General features: G+C 40.4%; 1 protein-coding gene across 7 annotated transcripts in view; it reads right to left on the bottom strand.

Annotated features, from left to right (window-relative positions):
• The window catches only part of DOCK10 (dedicator of cytokinesis 10), a 247,672-nt gene that overhangs the window by 66,329 nt on the left and 156,254 nt on the right, over nucleotides 1-25,089 (bottom strand). For all 7 annotated transcript variants that reach the window (XM_038748917.1, XM_038748915.1, XM_038748916.1 and 4 more), the window contains exons 15-24: nucleotides 22,334-22,456; nucleotides 17,993-18,072; nucleotides 9,888-10,075; nucleotides 9,340-9,405; nucleotides 6,195-6,287; nucleotides 5,094-5,217; nucleotides 4,767-4,888; nucleotides 4,218-4,304; nucleotides 3,546-3,638; nucleotides 1,433-1,551 (exon numbers count right to left, since the gene is read on the bottom strand). In XM_038748917.1, the coding sequence (XP_038604845.1) occupies nucleotides 1,433-1,551; nucleotides 3,546-3,638; nucleotides 4,218-4,304; nucleotides 4,767-4,888; nucleotides 5,094-5,217; nucleotides 6,195-6,287; nucleotides 9,340-9,405; nucleotides 9,888-10,075; nucleotides 17,993-18,072; nucleotides 22,334-22,456 (1,095 nt within the window). The remainder of the gene's footprint in view (nucleotides 1-1,432; nucleotides 1,552-3,545; nucleotides 3,639-4,217; nucleotides 4,305-4,766; nucleotides 4,889-5,093; nucleotides 5,218-6,194; nucleotides 6,288-9,339; nucleotides 9,406-9,887; nucleotides 10,076-17,992; nucleotides 18,073-22,333; nucleotides 22,457-25,089) is intronic.

Below are 25,089 nucleotides of genomic sequence, written 5' to 3'. Positions count from 1 at the left end.
GGAAAATGACCCAGTGAACCAAGCTGCGGGGAATGGAGGAATACCTGGGTACAATTTTGGAACCTAGGTATCTAGAGGCTCCTGGATTCTTCTTGATAGCCAGGGCCAAAAAACACAAGAACATGGGACCAGTTTTGCCAAAAAGGTATAAAGGACTAGCCTATAGCTTGTACAAAGAGTACAACATCTCACCAAAACCACAGTCAGACATAAGGCTTTCCCTCTCCTCTCCCTGAGGGGAATCTCGGAGACACAAGACTCTGAGTCAAGTCAAAACAACTAAGAATTTCTTAAGGCTCTGACAAAATGAATGCCAGTTTACTTAATTTTTTTTAAGATCACTCTATCTAACCCACAATTCAAAGACCTATTTGTGAGAAGAAATTGTATGCCCTAATTTGTTTTTATTGTTACTCAAAGGCTGAAGTAGGTCATGACCAAATTTGAAGGTTGTAGACAAGGTGAACATGATATTTTATTCATCAACAACAAGAGAAAGGGGCACCTACTGAAGCTTAAAGGTAATGGTCTGAAAAATAAACACAAAAGGAAATACTACTTTGCATGAGTGGTGACCACCCCTGTGAACTTGAAATCTCTGGAATTTCATGTTCTGGAATTTGTTACCCAAGGACATTGTGGTAGCCAAATATATCAGTAGGTCCAAAGAGGCTTTGGAATAAAGAGCTATAAAGGCTTCAGAGATAAAGTTAGTCATGAAATATGGTTCATCCTAACCATGTTAGGATGGATGCAGTGGCTCAGTGGAAAGAGCACAGGCTTTGGAGTCAGAGGTCTTGGGTTCAAATCCTGACTCCGCCAATTGTCAGCTGTGTGACTTTGGGCAAGTCACTTAACTTCTCTGTGCCTCAGTTACCTCATCTGTAAAATGGGGATTAAGACTGTGAGCCCCCCCGGGACAACCTGATCACCTTGAAACCTCCCCAGCACTTAGAACAGTGCTTTGCACATAGTAAGCACTTAATAAATGCCATTATTATTATTATGCTAAAGAAGGCCAATGTCACATTGTTCCTCCAAGTATTCTCTTATCAATGGTGGACACAGAATACTGGGATGAATGAATCATCAGTCTGAGAAAGTAATGTCCTTATTTATGTTTCGGGGAACAAAAGAATGAAATAGTTAACCTAACAAGGAAAATCATACAAAGATTTAACAAGAAGAACCAAGATATATTGCTCATTTAGAAAAAATAACCAATTATACTCTGGACTTGCATAGTTTTCCTCTCTAAACTTTAAAAATATATACTTATATATTTATATCCATTAAATATATGCACTTAAATATCTACTTAATTAAAAATTCTTGGCCTAGCATCATTTATTTGATGGCTATCATCATCAGTGGATCATTAGCTACATAATAATTTATTTTTACATTATAGTAGTCAGGAAATTCAAGATACCTGGTCACAGTTGTGGTAATTTCATCCTCTTCATTCTGTACTAGAACCCAAAACAGCTGATTCAGAGTCACAGGAAGAAAACTGATGATTGCATGAATCTTCTCAACATTAAGCAAATTCTGTAGTAGATAAAAAGGATTCATTACAAATTATGTTTGTCTTGAAAATGGGAATCTGAATAAAGCAAATATAGATGTTTTAGGACTATCATTTATGAAAGTATTCTCTTTTCTCGATTCCCTCCTTCATTTGATCACGTCTGCATTCCTTTTCCCTGTCTCTCTTCAAGATGTGTCCCTTCACATACCAAAACAAACTTCTCTGAACTGATTAACCTTAACACTTATTGTGGGCATATCTATAAGGTGGGGGACGGAGGATCTGGATTCTAATCCTAGCTCCACCATTTGTCTGCTATGTGATCTTGGACAAGTCACTTAACTTCTCTGTGCCTCAGTTCTCTCATTTGTAAAATGAAGATTAGGATTGTGCTCTCCATGTGGGACAGGGACTCTGTCCAACCCAATTATCTTGTATCTACCCCAGCACTTGGAAAAGTGCCTGGCACATAGTAAGCACTTAACAGATACCACAGTTACTAGAAAAAAGACTTGGAGATTTACATGAGGCCAGGCCTAAAGAACATTAGACATCAAAGCAGCACAGCCTAGTGGAAAGAACACAGGCCTGGGATTCAGAGTATTGGCTCTGCCAATTGCTTGCCATGTGACCTTGGGCAAGTCACTTAATTTCTCTGTGCCTCAGCTTCTTCAACTGCAAAATGGGGATTCAATACTTGTTCTCCCTCCAACTTAAGACTGTGAGCTCCCATGAAGGACAAGGCTGTATCTGACCTAATTAATTTGTATCTACCCCAGTGCTTAGAACAGTGTTTGATGCATAGTAAGAGCTTAATAAAAACCTAAAAAACAAACACACACCCTCGTGCTGCAAGTACTTTGTTTCTTCTTGAGCGACTCCCATCAATATTCCAACTGGGTTTAAATGTGCATCTCCATAATGGGTCTCTTTGCAATCCCATTGAACAGGACATAACCTCAACTAAAGTTGTTCAATAAAGAAGCACCTACATTTCCTTAGATTTATATACAATATGTCCTTTGTATTCAGAGATAAAGTTACTGACAGTAAGGTTTTCATCAATGTGTGAGAAGGTGGCTGAAAATACCACTGTGTGATTGAAGTCCAGTCCACAGTATTCACATACTTTCTGTGGGTTGATGATCATGGATGATAAGATTAATCATGATGTGCTAACTAGGTACTGAGCACTGTACTAAGTGCTGGGGTAGAAATTAGAATCAGTTGGATTCAGTTCCTGTCCCAGATGGGGCTCACAGTCTAAGAGCCACTTATCCTTCCGCCATACCACTCAAGTTTGTTCTCTGGCCTCTTAATAATAATGATATTAAGTGATTACTATGTGCTAGGCACTGTACCAAGCGCTGGGGTGCAAATAAGTAAATTGGGTTGGACACAGTCCCTGCCCCATGTGGAGCTTACAGTCTAAATCCTCATTCTACAGATGAGGTCACTGAGTCACAGAGAAGTGAAGTGGCTTCCCAAAGTCACACGGCAGACAAACGGTGCCTGTGCCTCAGTTACCTCATCTGTAAAATGGGAATTAAGATTGTGAGCCTTACTTGGGACAACCTGATTACCTTGTAGATTCCCTAGTGCTTAGAACAGTGCTTGGCACATAGTAAGTGCTTATCAAATACTATTATTATTATTATAAGATTTCTACATAGCAAGAACCTTATCTATTATTCAACACGTAGTTCAAGAGCCTAGTTCAGTACTGGTACTTTAGAGGTATTCAGTAATATGCATCAATCATGGCTGATGAAAATATGGAAACAGCTAGTTGATTTTTTTTCTATTTTCTCCAAGAATAAGTACAGATTGGACCGGTTTTCAGAGCAAGCAAGGAAGAAGAGAAAGGGCGAAGTGCAACTTCATGCAACAAGATTTTTAAAAAAGTGTGAATGACCCTCCTGGCTTGCTTTTCAATTGTAAGGCCACCCAACATGTAATTTTAAAATAGATTTGAAATCAACAACAAATCTTCATTATTTCTAAATTATATTACCTTACAAGCGAAGACAAAATTAGAGGTAGGTGGTTGAGAGAGATCTTTTTCCCTTTTTTGGCACTGCTGGAAGAATGTATTCACATTTGAATCCTAAGATAGTTAAAAAGAAATTAGAATTAGTTCTTAAATGAAATGTTTTCTAATTACTTGGAAAATGACTTCCTGATGATTTGTGCAACAGCATGCAAAACTCTATTACTGACATCTTTAACCTAAAGTGATTTTCCTTTAATGCTTTGTGAAAATTTACTTGATGAATTAACTTCCTATGCCATTTAAACCCCAAACAAAGACATAAACTGCCCATTTCAATCTTCAGGGCTTGCACTTCTTCATCTGCGCACCCTGTTATGTACAACAAGACACTCATTTTCTACCTATCAAGAGTCTGAGATAGCTCAGCTTGGAGAAATGCTCCCATTAATATCTTTCATTTCTCCATTCTCTTTCATCCATCTTCCTTTTCCCTCTTGCCCTTTACAACCTTCTACCACTTTCCACAGCGCATTTTCATGCCAACATATATGCAGCAGAGAAAGGAATACAATGAGTGGAAAGTTGCAGGGGGTGAGCATCAATCTTAAGATTAGAAAAAAGCCATAAAATTTATGAAGTTTCCTTATTAGTTTTATAGCATGGCCAGTAACAGTGCAGGGAAAATGAACTCACCTGAGTATTTACTGTTGATACAACAAATGTTGACACTTTGAAAAGTGGTTTCCCACTGTCTACCCATTTAATATCACTTCCATTGTTCTGGAAAGAAAATGTTATTGTGTATATCGTAAATGCCATTCCATAATACAAATTGTCAATCTTCTTTAGTTTGCATTACAGTTGCCTAAGTTTGCATGAGACAAAATGATTGCACATTTGCAAAATAAAAAAAAAAGGAAATACAAAGTCGAAGGTGGATAATGTGAAAAACCAAGCCAAAAAACAGCGTAAAACTGACAGTAATTTGCTTTTCCAAAAGAAAACATTGAAGTGCTTATATTAATAATTTATCTCTTAACTGGACAAATACTGCATTTTTCCACTATTTATTTGTTCTCTGCATACTGTGCTGACACTTAGAACAATGCTCAGCACTTAGAACAGTGCTGTGCACGCAGTAAGTGCTTTATAAATGCCATCATTATTATTATTAAAGCATCTAACATACACTGAAAGGGAAGAAACAAAATCACTTCTAATTGCGTTATTGCCACTTGATACCTTTCCACTTGCAGAATCTTGAAGACTCAAATAATTAGGAGGCAAACTAGTTGCTACTGGAATAGTCTGTTCTTGAGATGCTAGTTGATCACCTTTCATCAAAGGAAGCCAAGCATATCCAACTGCACAAAAGAATACATAGCAAATGGCTTTGATCAGAATTATTTTATAGCAGAATCAAAGCAAAAATAGTTCTAGAGTTAGGACAATGGAAACTATTTTTGAAATTATTCAAAAATTAAAAAAAATGAGTTGTCGTTAATGAACTCTTTTTCATTCAGACACAGAACATTATGGAAATATTTAAAAATGATTTTCCATTAGTACCTGATGTTTCCAGAGCTTCTTTCTTTTTGGCATTAGCCTTTGCATTTATGTCACAGGTGACATGATAAAATGAGAAGAGAATGTGGTGTTTCTCATGGAGTTGGGTTGGCAGCTCAATTTTCACCTGCAAGGCAAAAAAGATTGAAGTGACTGTCTAATCAATAGCACAGGGCAATAAGTAATGAATCTGACTTTATTAAAACTCCCAAACTGGACTTCATTCTTAAACCAGTTCTTAATCTCGGCTGTATTTTATCACCATCAAAACATATGCATTCTATTCACATTACAAAAAATAAATATTTGCTAATTGTTACCAGCCCAAGAATCAATATAGTATTATAAGTAAACATGTACCCAGGACCAGCAATGCAAAACAGTACAATATCAAGTACCTGATTAGGGTTCAGGGAAAGTCAACAATTCAAATTGGATCAGGGCATCGTCACTATTTATTAAGGCCCAACTGTGTACTGAGCACTGTACTGGGCACTTGGGAGCAGTTAGCAAAATAGAAGACACTGTTCTCTAGCTGTGGATCAATGTGGCCCACTTAAAAATAATCTAGAAAAATATTGAACTTTAAAAACTAAATTCTATGCTTGCTTAATCTATTTTAATGTCTGTCTCTTCCTCTAGACTGCAAGTTCCGGATGGGCGGGGATTCCTTATACCTATTCTTTGGTATTGTGCCCTCCCAAGTACAGTGCTCTGCACATAGAAAGTCCTCAATAAATACCACTTATGGATTGATAATCTTATGAACAATACCCATGGATTTATCTCTCCATGGCAGGGATCATGATTCCTAATTCTATTGTATTCTCCCTAGTGCTTAGTAGAGTGCTCTCTGAACATAGTAGGCACTCAAATCCTACTGGTGCATTGATCCCTTAATGCAGATCTTCTTTGCTGTCTTAACATATTAACTCTCATTTGGGTAGAGTGTCACTTGGGCAAGAGGCTTTCTTGCTTATAGAATATGAACTCATCATCAATGATATGTACTGAGCACTTACTATGTACAAAGGACTGTACTAAATGCTTGATGAACTCAAATGCATTCTCTCACATCAATGGATGAGGCCGGCATGGACTAACCTCGTCAGAGAAGTCCGGATTCTGTGAATGGTGAAGGACGGCTGTGAATGCTGCAGTAGTAAACAGAGGTCCGCCAGGCTTTCCATAAATACACTGTTTAAAAAAAGATACGGGAACATTCAGCAAAGAGGACGGTCAACTTTTAACTCCCTAAAACAGAAGGTTTGATTTGCCTTTTTTCTATATAGATTTCAGATGGGTTCTTCTAGGTCTTAAGGTTTGGTAATGTGGGAGGAAGTGTTAGAGAATTGAAAGGTGCTGGAAACAAGTGAAAATTTGAGCAAGGTGGGGGTTTATGCAAAGTTATCTCCATCAGGGACAGCCCCACTCACCTGGCTCCACGTTTAAAGCCAGTTCCAGTTTCCAGGCTCTGGATCTGTAACTGGTGCCCCCAATCTGCTGCTCTCCTTCTAAAACCCAGCCCATACAGTTCATTCCTGTAATGCCAACCTACTCACTATACCTTGATCTCATCTATCTCACCGCCAACCTCTTGCCCAAGTCTTACCTCTGGCCTGGAATGCCCTCTCTCTTCACATCTAACAGACAATCATTCTTTCCCCCCTTTTTTTTCCCACTGCCATTTGTTAAGCACTTAGTTTGAACCAGGCACTGTACTAAGCTCCGGGTTAGATACAAGCTTATCAGCAGACAGACCACAGGCCTGGGAGTCAGAAGGACCTGGGTTCTAATATCACCTCTGCCACATATGCTGTGTGACCTTGGGCAAGTCACTTATCTTCTCTGGGCCTCAGTCACCTCATCTGTAAAATGGGGATTAAGAGTCTAAGACAGAGACTGTAACTTCTAGACTGTGAGCCCGTTGTCGGGTAAGGGCTGTCTCTATATGTTGCCAACTTGTACTTCCCAAGCACTTAGTACAGTGCTCTGCACACAGTAAGTGCTCAATAAATACGATTGAATGAATGAATCCAACCTGATTCATTTCTATGTACTCCATGCTTAGAACACTGCTTGGCACATAGTAAGCAATCAATCAAACAATCGTGGTTATTGAGTCCTTACTATGTGCAGAGCATTGTACTAAGAATTACAGACAGAATTAGCAGACAGGTTCTTTGCCCATAATGAGCTTACAGACTAGGGCTCAATAAATATGACTGATTGATTGAAACTGGACCCAGGGGTAGGAAAATCTCCCTTGGGTCCTAGAGCCAAACCACTTTGAGTTTGTTGGCCCATGACTAGCAAGTACAGAGAAGCCATAAAAACAGAAAATGCCATTACTAGTTAAGGTCAATGATCTTTCCTGCATAGAACTACATCTAAGCCAGTAGCAACAAGTTACTTGGAGAAACCATAGGATGGTTGCTCATCGAGGCAACCATAATTATGTTTTGAGAAATGCTTTCTAATACCATTAACTTTCTTTTAGTTGCCCATTATGAACTACTGCTGCTTTTATTGATCTAATCCTTTTCGAACCTGCAAAACTTGGGCTTGCACAACTTTCTGGGGTAGCTGATTCCATATGCATACTACCTGCAGGTGTTTTCTCTCTCTTCTAAAATCTGCTACTGTCAAGCTTCACTGAGATTCCCCCATTGAAGACCGCTAGGAAAGTATACTAGATGCATCCCATCTGTATTTACCTGAGCTGTGCCAATACACATTTTTAAAACTTCTGCCCTCCCTCAACACTGACTAATATAGTGCCCCTGATTGCAATCCTTATCCTTCTCCCTTCACATCTCGATGTTGGCACACGACACTTTTTAAATCTTTCTGCACATATCCAAATATCTTTTATGAGTAATTACCTCCGCACTACTGTTCTATATAGTTTTGATACTTCATTATTCATTCATTCATCAATCGTTATTGAGCGCTTACTGTGTGCAGAGTACTGTACTAAGTGCTTGGGAAGTACAAGTTAGCAACATTTAGAGACAGTCCCTACCCAACAGCGGGCTCACAGTCTACTGCTGTGTAAATTTGGTCATGCCTGAAGAGCAGAAGGTCAAGGAATTTTTAGGGAATTCAGACAGCAAAGTGGTCAAACAAGGCAGGTCAAAAAAAAAATCAGGTTTGGCCATTTTCACTGTTGATTTTCACCCTTTCACTTTCAATTAATTCAATCATATTTATTGAGCACATACTGTGTGCAGAGTACTGTACTAAGCACTTGGGAGAGTACAACAAAACAATGAACACATTCCCTGCCCACAGCTAGCTTACAGTCTGGAGGGGGAGACGGACATTTATTTAAATAAATAAATAAATAAATTACAGATCTGTACATAAGTGCTGTGGGGCTCCGATTCACATCCTTTATTCACCCCTCCCTCAGCCCCACAGCACCTGCATATATATCCTTAATTTATTAATTTATTGTTAACATCTGTCTTCCCCTCTATACTGTAAGCTCATTATGGGCTGGGAACATGTCTGCTAACTCTATTAAACTGTCCTCACCCAAGTGCTTAGTACAGTACTCTGCACACAGTAAGCACTCAAATATGATTGACTGATAGTCTGATAGTTTTTGAAAAATATTTACATCTAGATCCAAGATGTCTGTGCAGATCTGGCCTCAGAACATGGAAAAACATTTCTTATCTTAACGATGAAAGTGTGCAAAGAATGCACCATTTTCTGTTGAGTATTTAGTAAGGGACAATTTGCTTTTTGTGTATTGCTTATAAAAGCACTAGGACAGAAATACTTTTTTCCAATGTTCCTTAATTGGATTGGAACATACAACTGATCACATACAAATTTCATAATCAGCACAACTATTCAAATAGGCTTTGTTTCCACAATTAGACCATAATAGAGGCAAGCATCACCACAGGAAGCATTTGGAAGTCTGCCTGTTTGAGATATTTTAAACCAAACGTGCTAGAAAGGGGAGCAAGTTTCATTTTTTGAAAAGGGCAAATGCTTCCATAGAGGAAGCTCTTAACATTTATTTCAACCAAGAAAATTTTCTTTCCAAATCACAAAAAGTGAAGTAGGATCATGAGGTTGACATTTCCAACTGCTCTGGTTAATAGCTCCTATTAAAATGGTACATTTTAGGCAATTTAAAGTGAACATATTAAAATGCCCCATTTTCAAACCTGTTCAACTACAATATCCCATAAAACTCCAATCTTTTATCCTGTTTTATTCATTAGCTCACCTTCACTGGCTTGGCTCCCACTTCATCTGAGTTTCGGAACTCAATACACACAGTTATATTACGTGCCTGAAATAGCAATGAGAGACGATTGAAGTTATGATTTGTTACTCTGTAATATTTCTCTAACAATACTAGAAATAAGTAGTTCCTGTTTCATCCAATATGTAAAATTTAGCATGATATTATCTATGGATCCAGGAGGTAGGCAAAGCGGGTGGGAATTAATAAAAAAAAAGGAATCAAAATGGTTGTTCAAGAGTTGAATTCACATTGGAAAAGCACTTAGGCATGCCTTTGTAATTAGGGGCAGGGAAAATGCTAAATAGGAATCAATTTTTTCAAGGTTGATTTAGAAAGGGCTACTAATGTAAAAAAGACAATTGTGTTCCGTAAGAAGTCATTAGGTTCAAAAATAGCCTTTTTTTGGGAAATGGCTTTCGATATTTAGTTTGTGAATCTTTTAATTTCACATTCCGGCAATTTCCCCAACAGTGAAGATTCCATGGAAGATAGAAGGCCTGAAAATGCTTCATGAACTCATGGCTTACCTTGCTGAAACATTTTTGGCTATCGTACTTGAGGTGTTTCGGGTAGATATAAATTTGATTTTTGTACGCTCTGTAAGGCCGGGAATACTTGGTCAAATCGTGAACAAATTCTTCCACTTCCACTGTAGGTGCATGTTGCTCCATCACATTGAAAGGCTTGATGGGAATAAAGGATGATGTTACACAATCTATGAAAGAACAGAAAATACAATTTTAAGTCATTCCGCCACTTTCCCTCCTTTAGGAAAACAATATCAATAGTACAGTTTTGCTTTTTTAATGGTATTTGTTAAGCAATTACTCTGTGGTCAGGCACTGTACTAAGCGCTAGGGTAGATACAAGCTAATCAGGTTGGAAACAGTCCATGTCCCACATGGGGCTTGCAATCAATCCCCATTTTACAGATGAGGAAACTGAGGCCCAGAGAAGTGAAGTGACTTGCCCAGGGTCACACTGCAGACAAGTGTCAGAGCTGGGATTAGTTAAATCTCCTGATATTTACTAGATTTCACACAGATGCTGTAGAGTTCCTCTGCCAGATGGTTGGAGTAATTAGGTCAAGCAACTTTAACCCCAAACCAAAATTTGATCCTTAACTCCCCCTACCCCAATCTCAGGGCCTTTTTTTTGGTTAGTATTTTACTGTCCAGGCAATCCTGAACATTGTCCTACTAGGATTCCTGGACTTTACTACTTGGAACTATCATCCTTTCCTACTATCCTTTAGGAGTGTCCCCAGATCTCAGTTCCAGACCTGTCTTCTTGCCTTTGTTGAGGGTGACCAATGATGGACCATGCAGATAGCACAAAATCAATCAATCATATTTATTGAGCACTTACTGTGTGCAGAGTATTCATTCATTCATTCAATCGTATTTATTGAGCGCTTACTGTGTGCAGAGCACTCTACTAAGCACTTGGGAAGTACAACTTGGCAACATATAGAGACGGACCCTACCCAACAGCAGGCTCACAGTCTAGAAGACTGTACTAAGTGCTTGGAAAGTACAAGTGACTTCATAGGCAAACTGGTGTAAGTGCACAGAACCTACAGCGTGTCTCTGGGTGGACTCCTGGATTCCTCCCCACCGTGTTTCAGACCTATTTTATTCTAAACAGGCTGCCTCTTCCGGGCCATGGAACTCAATTTCAGGAGCCAAAGTGGAGGAAAATTGGAGGCTTAGAATAAATACCCTGTAAAAACATGCAGTGATAAAGCCATACTGGATAGGAACCGATCATCTGAAATCAAACTGCTGCTACAAAATTAGATCAATGCCCACTACAGTGCCCGGAGTTGGCTGGGAATGCACTTACTATGTGCCAGGCACTGTTCTAAGCACTGGGGCAGATAAAAAGTCATAAGGTTGGGCACAGTCCAGGCCCCACATGGGCTCACGGTCTAAATCCCCATTTTACAGATGAGGTAACTGAGACCCAGAGAAGTGAAGTGACTTGCCCAAGGTCACACAGCTGACAACTGGCAGAGCTGGGATTAGAACCCAGATCCTTCTGGATCTCAGGTCTGTACTCTATACACTTGGCCATGTTGCTTCTAATAATAATAGTAATAATGATGGTATTTGTTACGTGCTTACTATGTGCCAGGCACTGTTTTAAATGCTGGGGTAGATACAGGGTAATCAGGTTGCCCCGCGTGGTGCTCGCAGTTTTAATCCCCGTTTTACAGATGAGGGAACCGAGGCACAGAGGGGTTAAGTGACCTGCCCACAGCCACACAGCTGACAAGTGGCAGAGCAGGGATTAGAACCCACAACTTCTGACTCCCAAGCCCGGGCTCTTACCACTAAGCCACACTGCTAAGACTGGCTCTTTCATTTACTTATTTCCCCTGTCATGCAACTAGGGCCCAGGCATGTGTCCATCAACACTGCTAGTGGGGCCTGGCCCTGGAGAGACAAGTTCAGTTCCTGCTTTCTTCTGCTCTGTTCTGGTCTGGGGCCATTCTAGTAATCATATGGGGCTCCAAGCTAGCCTAGGTGAGCAAGGAATCACTTGGTTATGTTCAGAACTCAGGTTTATTTTCATTTAACACCTTAAATAAGGAGGAGAGAATTGTCTCCTGCAGTCTGAAAATCTAAACTAGCCAAGATTCAGTTTGTTTCTCTTATTATGGTATTATTTAGACTGTGAGCCCACTGTTGGGTAGGGACTGTCTCTATGTGTTGCCAATTTGTATTTCCCAAGCGCTTAGTACAGTGCTCTGCACATAGTAAGCGCTCAATAAATACAATTGATGATGATGATGATGATTCAGAAGAAGACATCATTAGTGGTGAAGTCTCTCTCTCTCTCTCTCTCTCTCTTTCTGAAAAGACCAATGTGGGATTGACTGTCAGGTGACTTTGGGCAAGTCACTTCACTTCTCTGGGCCTCAGTTCCCTCATCTGGAAAATGGGGATTAAGACTGTGAGCCCCTCTTTGGGACAGCCTGATCACCTTGTAACCTCTCCAGCGATTAGAACAGTGCTTTGCACATAGTAAGCGCTTAATAAATGTCATCACTATTATTATTATTATTGTTATTATTATTAACTTCTCTATTCCTCAGTTCCCTCATCTGCAAAATGGGGATTAAGACTGTGAGCCCCCCTCTGGGACAGCCTGATCACCTTGTAAGCTCCCCAGCGCTTAGAACAGTGCTTTGCACATAGTAAGCACTTAATAAATGCCATTATTATTATTATTATTATTATCCACAGTCTTAGTCACATTGAACCCACAAATAGCTTGACCATAAACGAGTATTAAAACATATCCAGGGTAGGAACTACCTATAAAAAAAAATTATAGCCAGGTTTATCACTAATTGGAAAGGTGATGAAATTTTGGGAAAATATTTGGGAGGGTTCTAAGTACCATTAACAATGGAGTGCCAAAGTTGCTAGAAGAAACTAAATATATGGAATTATAGAAATGTCACCAATTTTTATGCTTGAAAAGGAGGTTACTAAAGCAATCAAAGCATCTGATAATTGAAAAGAATCAGGTCTTGGCTTGTTTAGATTTTCAGGCTGCAGGAATCTCATAACCACCTATGGAGTGAGATATTTCATGGGTTTCCTGAAAGAGCCAGGAGTAATTACCGAGATACTTTATTTTATAAAAAGTAAACAACATTTTAAATCTAGCCAATAGGAGATAAATTTGTTGACCTATCACCTATGAACAAATACCCTCCAATGTGGCTGCAAGAATTCACTCATACTGTGAGATGAATAATACTGTGATTGAAGAGCAGAAAGGATGTTTCTAATTGCCACAGATGTATAAAGGCATTTTTAGACTGAATAATAAAAACAGACTAAAAAATTCTGTTCAACCGAGCAAATATTTTGTTGTTTAATAAACTTAATAGAACAGGTAATTGATATTGCTATTCTTCTAAGTAGAAATAACCACAGACCACAAAAAGGTAAGTATATAGTCCTAGGGGAGAAATTGAAACAACTTGGAGACCGAAACTTGGAGACTGAAATGCAGTCATGGACTAACCACTATTATATCATCAGTGACTGTGGGGGTCCCCACACATTAATTCAACATCTTAAGGAAATGGGGATCCTTAGTAGTACATGTAGAATTCAATTTGGAAGGCTATGCTTCCAGATACCTGACATGTCACCAGAAGAATTTTATATAAACCATAGATGATTAGGTAATGTCATTTTTGAAATGACATGTAAATATGCCCTGAATTAGAGACGTAATAGTGAGTGTGAGGCTCATCACTGTAAATTCATCAGAGTGTGCCTCTGCAGACTTACCAACATGGGTTTGGGGAAGAATTCATTCATTCATTCAATGGTATTTATTGAGTGCTTACTGTGTGCAAAGCACTATACTAAGCACTTGGGGGAGAAGCAGCATGGCTCAGTGGAAAGAGCCCGGGCTTGGGAGTCAGAGGTCATGAGTTCTAATTCCAACTCCGCCACTTGTCAGCTGTGTGACTTTCGGCAAGTCACTTAACTTCTCTGTGTCTCAGTTACCTCATCTGTAAAATGGGGATTAAGACTGTGAGCCCCAGGTGGGACAACCTGATCACCTTGCATCCTCCCCAGGGCTTAGAACAGTGCTTTGCAGATAGTAAGCACTTAACAAATGCCATCATCATTATTATTATTACACTACAGTGATAAATTGTAATAATTATTATTATGGTATTTGTTAAGCACTTACTATGTGTGTGGCACTGTATTAAGCACTAGGTGGATAAGCCAATTGGGTTGGACACAGTCCCTGTCCCACATGGGGCTCACAGTCTCAATCCCCATTTAATAGAGGAGATAACTGAGGTCCAGAGAAGTGAAGTGACTTGTCCAAGGTCACACAGCAGACAAGTGACAGAGCCGGGAGAGCCCAGGATTAGAAGCCATGACCTTCTGACTCGTAGGCCCGTGCTCTATCCACTGTGCCATGCTGCTTCATTCCCTGCCCACAATGAGTTCACAGTCTAGAGAACGTATTTCCATTTCCATACTCTTGCAACAGGGCAAAGGCGGTACATTCGTCCTGACTAGTATGTGGCTTCAACAGTGTGCAGCAATTCGAGGGAGTGTATTGGTAGTGAGTATGGACTACAAAGATATGGTCATTAAAATGGTTATTGTAACTCTAACAATCAATCAGTCAATCAATCAATCAATGGTATTTACTCAGCACTTACTGTGTGAAAAGCACCATTTAAAGCTCTTGGGAAAGTACAGTACAACAGAGTTGGTAGACTTGATCCTTGCCCATGAGGATCTTACAGCCTACACGGATGATGATAATGATTATTTTGGCATTTATTTTCTATGGGTGCTTAAAAACTTTGCTAAATTAGCGTAGATGGAAGATAATCAGATGAGATAGAGTCCCTGTTCAGTTATCTGGAAGGGACTCTAATCCTTTTTAATATTCCAACAGTAAGGCTAAAAGAGCAACATTGTTAGGCAGATTGTAAACTGTGATTATTATTCATATCATTATTCTGGTATATGTTATGTCCTTACTATGTGTCAAGCACTGTTCTATGCTCTGGAGAAGATGCAAGATAATCAGGTCAGATACAATCCCTGTCCCACATGGGGCTCAAAGTCAAAGTAGGATAGAGAACTGACATTAAATTCCAATTTTACAAATGAAGGAACTGAGGCATAGAGAAGTTAAATGACTTTTCCAAGGTCACAGAGCAGGCAACTGGCGGAGCTGGGATTAGGACCCAGGTCCTCTGACTCCCAAGCCTGTGCTCTTTCCAATAGCCAAGCTGCTCCTCATATAACATCTCCCAGCATGTGGTGCTTCCAGGGAAAGGAGTTTTCAATACCATCAGACTGTAAGCTCATTGAGGGTAGAGATTATGTCTACCAATTCTGTTGTATAGTTCTCACCCAAGCCCTTAGTTCAGTGCCCTGCTCACAGCAAGCGCTCAATAAATATGATGGACTGATTAATTGATTGGGATCAGAGCAGGGCATGGCAACAGGAATAAGGAAAGGGTAGGGGGCTTTTCTGGACTTTTGTAGGTCAGTAACGAAAGAACCGTTACTGATAAATATGACTGCATGATTGATTCGGATGGAGAATCATAGAATGCTGAGGTGGAAGTCACAGCATGTAGAATAACCCAAGAAACAACTGCTGAACATGGCCTGGTGGAAAAAGCGCAGAACTGGGATTAAGAGACCTGGGTTTTAGTGCAGGCTCTGCCACTTGCCTACTAGGTGAACTTGGGAAATCATTTAGCCTGTTGAATCCCATTTCTTTTTCTGTGAAGTAGGGATAAAATAAATACCTAGTATTCCTCCCTCATTGACTGTGGGAGCCACTGCGGGGAACAGAGATGGTGTCTGATCTGATTGTTATATATCTACTTCAGTGCTTTGCACATAGTATGTGCTTAATAAATACCATCTTTACGCTAACAGCCCCATATGGGAGCGTTAGGTTCAACACTATTTACCATATGCTGTAGAAAGAAACATGGAAATACTCAAGGAGAACTTTACTTTCACTCTGGTTATCCAGTCCTTGAAGACAGGTATCATGTCTACGGGTAGAGATACCTCTAGACTGTAAGCTCATTGTGGGTAGGGACTATGTCTACTACTTCTGTTATACTGTACTCTCCTAAGTACTTAGTACAGTGCTTTGCACATAGAAGGCACTCAATTAATATTATCGATCGACTGATGTGTTACTCTAATATTCTCCCAAATAGTATAGTGCTCTATATAAAACAAACCATAATTACACTTAGTACAGCACTCTGCACACAGTAAGTGCTCAATAAATACGATTGAATGAATGAATGAATTAACATGAGTAATTGGCTGATTAATTCCGTTGGGGATGAAAAACTGCAGGAGAAAGAGATGAAAATTGATTATGCTCAAAATTTTTAACTGAATCAAGTTAAATTCACTTTATCATTGGAGTTTTGCCAGTTTTCGTTCAGTCATCAGCAGAATTTGATATGTAAATTATTGCCTATGAGATCCAGATAGCCAAGTCCAGAGCACTGAGGATTAGGTGCTGGGAACCGCATTGAGCCTATGTAACTATTTCAGGCTCAGGATTTTGCCAAAAGCATGGTTTATAAAACAAGAAAGGTTAATATTTCATTGACTTAGTGGAAACACATTGAGCCCGTTGTTGGGTAGGGACCGTCTCTATATGTTGCCGACTCGTACTTCCCAAGCGCTTCATACAGTGCTCTGCACACAGTAAGCGCTCAATAAATAGGAGTGAAAGAATGAATGAATGAATATTCATTAGGAAGAAATATTTAGATAGCTTTTCAGGAACTGGAAGAAAATCAGTTCATTGAGATACATATGTAAATACAGATTTCCTGCACGTGGCCTAGTGGAAAAAACACAGGACTGGAAGTCAGGTGACACATATTTTAGTTCCACCTCTGATACTGGTTTGCTGTGTCACCTCAGGCAAGTCACTTAACCTCTCTAGATTTTATTCTATATCTGTAAAATGGGTATAAAAAATCCTGGAAAAGGGACTGCATCTGATCTAACATTTTTGTAATTGCCCCAGTGCTTAGAACATAGTAAACACCTAATAAATGCCATAATTATGGTGAAATTTATGCCACTGGCCAAGACACCAAGGAATGTTTACAAATAAGCTATCTACAATTCTTTCTAGCTCTTCGCTGCCTCCAAACATTCCCAAAGACCGGGCAATCTCTTCTTTTAAACAGAACATTTTTTTTTAAAGTAGGAAGGAGTTTTAAATTTCTCCTGTGGCCTGTGTTTTCTTTCTAAATACAGTCTCAATGTCTGCTTCAGCTCATATATTTCCTTATATGTAAAAAGACCCAATTTTAAAAGTGTGGCCATAGGAAATAGCATAAACTTCAGTTCCTGATTTTTCCATACAAATCCATATTAAACTAGTTAAAAAGAAATAGCTTGGATTAGATTCTCCACAGTATCTATTACTAATATAATTTCATGGACTGGACTAGAAAAAGGAAAAATCAACATGGCAAATGGCAATCAATAGAGTCTATAAAACTGCTTTCGTTCTAGCAGATGAAGCCAAAACATGCTCTTTATTTGGCTACAAGAAAGTCAGGCAGAAATACAAAACAGCTTTTAATGATCTCATCTTACCCCCCATAAATGTCCAAGAAACCTTTACGTGCTATTTATTTTAGTCAAAAGTGTCACTCAAATCAATGGGACTTTTTACCGTAGTAAAGAGAGCAAAATTGCTTCTATTACACACAACTGAAGTACTCTAAAAGATCACAGTGGCTGTTTATCTTTTATTGAGCGAACCCCATGTGGTCGGGCTAGAATTCAGCCTTCAGAGTTGGCAGTTTTCCTGGTTAGTAGTTTTTCAAACTAATGATGGAGTCTCTCACCAGGAGTGAGATAAAGGGCCTCGGTCCTGCGACTTTTAGGATTGAGACCACGTAGGAATAAATTGATTATGGTTCTCGTGATTCTCACTCTGCCTCGTGGTCTGCCTACTTGGGGAAACTGCCGATAGGAAGAAAAAAAAATCAAGTTTTCACATGGCTTATGAGTTAATTTGTTAGGTTCTACGGTCAAACAATGATAATAGCTAATCATACTTGGGTGATCCAAAGGGACACTGTCAACTCCAATATCCAGACTTCCAGGAATGGTTTGTGTTTTACTTAACTTGTCCACCCTGTAAAAATAAGAGCAAACCAGGAGTTTAATACAGAACAAATTGATCAATAGCATTTATTGCGCATTGTCTGAGTGCAGAGCACTGCACTAAGCGACTGGGAGAGTACAGTATAACAGGCTAAGATTTAAGGAATGGTTTCTAAATGGCTAATTAAATGTGACCAGCTTCTTGAATTTAGGATTGGAGAACAAAGAATACATACCATGTTTAGAATTACATTTCTGACAAGTCACTATTCAGGGTAAAGAAAAACTACATTCATTAAAAATCAAAACAAGGACTGGAGATAAAAGTCAGATAAACAGATTCCCTATTCAAAATTATTTTTTTTCACTATCAAGGCCTCCTAAGAATGAGCCTTTTCAGTCCTAAATGTTTCCCTTTGCACTCTGATGATTTGATGCATTTTAAATATATAATATCTCAGTGCAAATCCTCCCCCCCACCAATTTTGCATTCAGAAAACTCAAGGACCCAAGGCAGTTCGACTCAGTGAATATTTGCTACTTCAATCAATCAATCAATCAATCAATCGTATTTATTGAGCGCTTACTATGTGCAGAGCACTGTACTAAGCGCTTGGGAAGTACAAATTGGCATCACATAGAGACAGTCCCTACCCGATAGTGGGCTCACAGTCTAAAAGGGGGAGACAGAGAACAGAACCAAACATACCAACAAAATAAAATAAGTAGGATAGAAATGTACAAGTAAAATAAATAAATAAATAAATAAACAGAGTAATAAATATGTACAACCATATATACATATATACAGGTGCTGTGGGGAGGGGAAGGCGGTAAGGCGGGGGGATGGAGAGGGGGACGAGGGGGAGAGGAAAGAAGGGGCTCAATCTGGGAAGGCCTCCTGGAGGAGGTGAGCTCTCAGCAGGGCCTTGAAGGGAGGAAGAGAGCTAGCTTGGCGGATGGGCAGAGGGAGGGCATTCCAGGCCCGGGGGATGACGTGGGCCGGGGGTCGATGGCGGGACAGGCGAGAGCGAGGTACAGTGAGGAGATTAGTGGTGGAGGAGCGGAGGGTGCGGGCTGGGCAGTAGAAGGAGAGAAGGGAGGTGAGGTAGGAGGGGGCGAGGTGATGGAGAGCCTTGAAGCCCAGGGTGAGGAGTTTCTGCCTGATGCGCAGATTGATCGGTAGCCATTGGAGGTTTTTGAGGAGGGGAGTGATATGTCCAGAGCGTTTCTGGACAAAGATAATCCGGGCAGCAGCATGAAGTATGGATTGAAGTGGAGAGAGACACGAGGATGGGAGATCAGAGAGAAGGCTAGTGCAGTAGTCCAGACGGGATAGGATGAGAGCTTGAATTAGCAGGGTAGCGGTTTGGATGGAGAGGAAAGGGCGGATCTTGGCAACGTTGCGGAGCTGAGACCGGCAGGTTTTGGTGACGGCTTGGATGTGAGGGGTGAATGAGAGAGCGGAGTCGAGGATGACACCAAGGTTGCGGGCTTGTGAGACGGGAAGGATGGTAGTGCCGTCAACAGAGATGGGAAAGTCAGGGAGAGGACAAGGTTTGGGAGGGAAGACAAGGAGCTCAGTCTTCGACATGTTGAGCTTTAGGTGGCGGGCGGACATCCAGATGGAGATGTCCTGAAGGCAGGAGGAGATGCGAGCCTGGAGGGAGGGGGAGAGAGCAGGGGCAGAGATGTAGATCTGGGTGTCATCAGCGTAGAGGTGATAGTTGAAGCCGTGGGAGCGAATGAGGTCACCAAGGGAGTGAGTGTAGATTGAGAACAGAAGGGGACCAAGCACTGAACCTTGGGGAACTCCCACAGTAAGAGGATGGGAGGGGGAGGAGGAGCCTGCAAAAGAGACTGAGAAAGAACGACCGGAGAGATAAGAGGAGAACCAGGAGAGGACGGAGTCTGTGAAGCCAAGGTCAGATAACGTGTTGAGGAGAAGGGGGTGGTCCACAGTGTCAAAGGCAGCTGAGAGGTCGAGGAGGATTAGGACAGAGTATGAGCCGTTGGATTTGGCAAGCAGGAGGTCATTGGTGACCTTTGAGAGCGCAGTTTCCATGGAATGAAGGGGACGGAAGCCAGACTGGAGGGGGTCGAGGAGAGAGTTGTTGTTGAGGAATTCTAGGCAGCGCGTGTAGACAACTCGTTCAAGGAGTTTGGAAAGGAATGGTAGGAGGGATATGGGACGATAACTAGAAGGTGAGGTGGGGTCAAGAGAGGGTTTTTTTAGGATGGGAGAGACATGGGCATGTTTGAAGGCAGAGGGGAAGGAACCAGTGGAGAGTGAGCGGTTGAAGATGGAAGTTAAGGAGGGGAGAAGGGATGGAGCGAGAGATTTCATAAGATGAGAGGGAATGGGGTCAGAAGCACAGGTGGCCGGAGTAGCACTTGAGAGGAGGGAGGAGAGTTCCTCTGAGGATGCCACTGGGAAGGATGGGAGAGTAGCAGAGAATGTTGAGAGCCGGGGGGTTGGAGAAAGGGGGGAAGAGACTTTGGGGAGGTCGGACCTGATGGATTTAATTTTGTTAATGAAGTAGGAGGCCAGATCGTTGGGGGTGAGGGAAGGAGGAGGGGGAGGAACCGGGGGCCTGAGAAGGGAGTTGAATGTACGGAAGAGCTGGCGGGGGTGATGGGCATGGGTGTCAATAAGGGAGGAGAAATAGTTTTGTCTGGCAGAAGAGAGGGCTGAGTTAAGGCAGGAAAGGATAAACTTGAAGTGAACGAGGTTGGCATGGTGTTTAGACTTTCGCCAGCAGCGTTCGGCAGCTCGAGCATAAGAGCGAAGGAGGCGGACAGTGGCAGTGATCCAGGGCTGTGGGTTAGTGGTGCGAGAGCGGCGAAGGGAAAGGGGAGCGAGCGAGTCTAGCTGAGTAGAAAGGGTAGAGTTGAGAGCAGTAATCTGATCATCAAGACTGGGTAGAGAGGAGAGGGCAGCGAGGTGGGGTGTGAGGCGTTCTGAAAGATGGGTGGGGTCCAGAGAGCGGAGATCTCTGTGAGGGAGTAATACGGATTTACAGGGGAAAGGAGTATGAGTGCTACTTCTAGATTTGAGATTTATTTAAAAACAAAATAAAAAACCAGACAACCCAAAACATTTCTGCCTCTATCTGAGGACTAGGTCATTTACCAGGGTTCCAAGGTTTTATCAGAGGGCTTTTGGACATGCCTTACTTTGACAAACAATGAGAGCTCACCATCCTGGCCTCCTTCACCTGCTCCTCCTCTTCGCCTGATTTATTACTGCCTTTTCCCACCAGCTCCCCATTTTGCAACTATATGATTTCAAATGCACCTAATTATAACTGGGTCAGTTCTGGGGCAGCCCCAGGAATTTAGGTTTAATGGTGGAGAATGGATCCTGGAAAACTCCAGGAAAGGTCAATCTAATCTTGATCAGGACCTAACTGGGGAGTCCCTAAAGGTTAGGTCGGTATGTGGCTGCCTCAGAGATTTCCAGGCTGCCTCATTGTTATGCTCATATTAAAAATGTCATTTTAAAGAGGTCTTTTATACTACTGTTTGTCTCAAGTCATACTTGCTCGTCCTTAAAAATAAATCAGTGGTATTTGGGGGGCACTTTCTGTGTGTGGAGCACTGTATGAAGCACTTGGGAGAGCACTATGTTACAGAATGGGTAGACTCCTTTCATACCTACAGTTAGCTTACAGTCTAAAGAAAAACCGATTTCTAGTCTCACCTAGACATTTCTTGAATACATTTTTACTGGGAATATTCATTATTCTTCTTTTGAGGCTTAAGGAATGCATTTGCAATATTATTTCTTCTTTTTTATCATGATGTCATTTTTAGTCACAGAAAGACATTTAGTCTACAATTGGGACAAAATGTTCCTCAGAACCAAAAATAACAGTAAATGGAGAGGTCACAGTTTAGGAATTTGTCATCAAAATTTTCATTATGAACAGGAAATGTGGGGCAGGTGAAAAAGGACCAATTCAAGTCATATTCTCATTTATGTTTTTCATTTCCTAATTCATAGTACTTTCCTTTTAGCAGCACTCTTGATTGGCAGTAATGCACTGAATAATTTTGTTCACATTGAATGACTTTTTTTTAACCAGTCCACACTCCTTTCCTATTATTCTAGTCTAAAAAGCCATTTGGCAGATCTTGAAATAATCTGAAAAGCTTACATTGATTTGAGAGGCGGGAGGAGGGTGAATATTCTATTGAGAATCTGACACCAGACAGGCAGTAATCACGTAGTAGTGCCAGAAATGCACCTACTTTCATAATTTTATGCTTTATTCATAGTCCATACATACCTTCTGTATTCAGATATTAATTTTATCAGGTCTTCGGTTGAAATCTTGCTACTTTCCTGCCTGTATAATGAAGAGAATCTCGAATCTCTGTCTATGTTACCTTGGTTATCCTTGAACACGGATCTGTAAGAAAACATATTTCACACATGCTTCATAAACATTAGTTACTGCTTATAGAAATTGTCCTTCACCTCAAGGCACTTTGTATGTCAAGGCTGTTTTGGTTTCCACTGCATAATTCATCAGAAACATCATGAGCTCAGGACTTCTTTCAAGGTATATCTTGGGCAAACAAAATGCAGAGTAGAGTCCACTTTTTCAATCACTGATGCATCAACACAAAAATATTGATACTCTAGAGAAAAATACCCACTACATAAATATCAATATCTCAGATGCTGGTCTGCCTCAGTCTCTGGCACTGAATCCTTTTGGAACTCCATTAGCAGTGCTGCTAATTTTGACCGCCAGACAGACTTCTGGGTGGTCTTTGACCACGCCAATACAAGCCACATTGAAAAAAAGAAACAAAAATAGTCTCTTGCTACACTGCTAAATTCATGTGACTGTGTTAACTCCCTGGTTGGTGACAGACTACTGAATTGAAAAATAATTCCATTTACAAAGACTAAGTATATTTTTTAAGTTAATTTTTTTAATATTGGCAGAAGATAGAACTGGCTTCTATTCATCAGCAGGGAGAGAATAATCTTGTTTTTAGAAAATAACAGTGAACAGTCATTTCTACTCTAATGTGATAACTGTTTTTCTAGTCACTCTACAGTACTAATGTCCTGACTGACACTGATCATGAAAAAAATATCTTCTTTGGACACTGCATCACCAGATCCAAGTTCACTGTTGGAAAAGCACATCCTAATCCCCTAATTGTTTGTACCCAAAATGTGTGAGGTTTTCACTTTTAGAAGTAACTGGGCAATTAAATGGGTCATTTGTTAATTGAGCTGCAGGGAGACATCATGCACTTGAAACCAACTGTCGAAAAATCTAATTCTCAGTGTTTCCAAGATTGAAAATTAGCTTGTTGAAAATCATCACTAGGGCAAGAACCAGGGTTTGAATTGAGACTTAGGCTAGGTCTCAGGCTAGTGTTGGTGTGTTAGACTGGTTTTTATCAACAAATCTACTGTCTGTGTCTCATTTTTAGAAGACTGATTAACATTTGGTCTTTTTTATGACCAGAATATGAATGTACATTTAAGAATTCACCTTAAATATATCACTGAGTTTACAATTTGGAAAGAGGGAAAGAGTAAATCTAGACAAAATAATCATCAAAATGGGATTATGAAGATACTAGTGTAACACACCCCCTTAATCTATGTAAATAAAATGCCCATTATGGAATTTTCTTTCACATTCTGAGTGATTTGTTTAAATAATTATCTGATGCACTTAACTAGCCAATCTAACTAATCTGGTCAAAAAAATACTATTAGAATAGCTTAATTGGTATTCACCTGCAATTATTTTTCAATTAAGTGAATGCCTATATGGCAATCATTATACATTTATAAAATGAAGGTAATAAGTTTGTGCTTCCTCAGATAATACCGCAATTTCATTTCTTATTTTCTGATTACTGCTGGAGTTTGTGGCCTGTGACTTTCGTCTGGCACAATCAATGATTGGCATTATGGAGCACCTACTGAGAAGTTCGCATGCTAATAAGCTCTTGGGCAAATACAACAGAAACAAGACACAAATTTCCAGTGCTGAGGAGTTTTGTAGTTTCAGTTCAATCCCAATTTCCACATGCAGATTTACTACATTCTGGGTAATCTACTTGATTTGAGGAGTTTGACTTGCCACTTAGCTAGCCCAGGGACCAAGTATCTTTCTTGGTTGACTGTGAGCACTCTTCAGGTGCTTGTGAGAGCAACTCAAATGTGGCAGAAAGCTACTATTTTGCAAGAAGTCATGTGGAAGCTTTAACTTTGGAACTCCTAATTACGCTGTATTAATTACCTACTCATAGTAGCGATTTATCTGCTATTTTTTAAATGGTATTTTTTAGGTGTTTACAATGTTCCAGGCACTGTACTAAACCTTGGGGGTGGATATTAGGTAATCAGGTTGATTACCATGTCCATTACCACAGTCCAAGTCCCACAGGGGGCTCACAGTTATTTATCCCCCATTTACAGATAAGGTAACTGAGGCACAGAGAAGTGAAGTGACTTGCCCAAGATCACATAGCAGACAGGAGGATGAGCCAGGATTAGAACCTAGGTCCTTCTGACTCCTAGGCCTGTAATCTACCCACTAGGACACACTGTTTCCCCTATTTTTAATACTCTATGTTACTTATCCTCACAACGGGACAGGTCACAGAGTGAAATGTACAGCAATTCCCCTTTTACTTCATTCTGACCATTTTTTGTAGCCCTAGATTCCAGAAGATGAAATGAAAGGCTAAGATGTCTATTATAATCGCTCTTCAGCATCCAAAGAACCATTTCTACCCCAATCAATTTGAAGGATTCAATTAGGGCGTTTCACTGTCTTTTGAATTTTTCAAGGATTCCAGTTCTGGATGTAATCTATTTTATGGCACATCTCTTAGTGTTAAAATGAATGTCTAGGTGGACAACCATGATAAAGTTCCTCTAAATATTCTTTGTTGCTACTGTCACGGACAGAATCCTGAGCTAGATGAATGGACCCTGGGCTGGACATCTCTTATGTTCTTTAACATTTCCACTGAAGGTTGGGTTTGAAGCAACAGAGAATGA

Source organism: Tachyglossus aculeatus, chromosome 7 (genome assembly GCF_015852505.1).
Source record: "Tachyglossus aculeatus isolate mTacAcu1 chromosome 7, mTacAcu1.pri, whole genome shotgun sequence".
NCBI lineage: Eukaryota > Metazoa > Chordata > Mammalia > Monotremata > Tachyglossidae > Tachyglossus > Tachyglossus aculeatus.
This window is presented reverse-complemented; position numbering and strand designations above follow the sequence as displayed.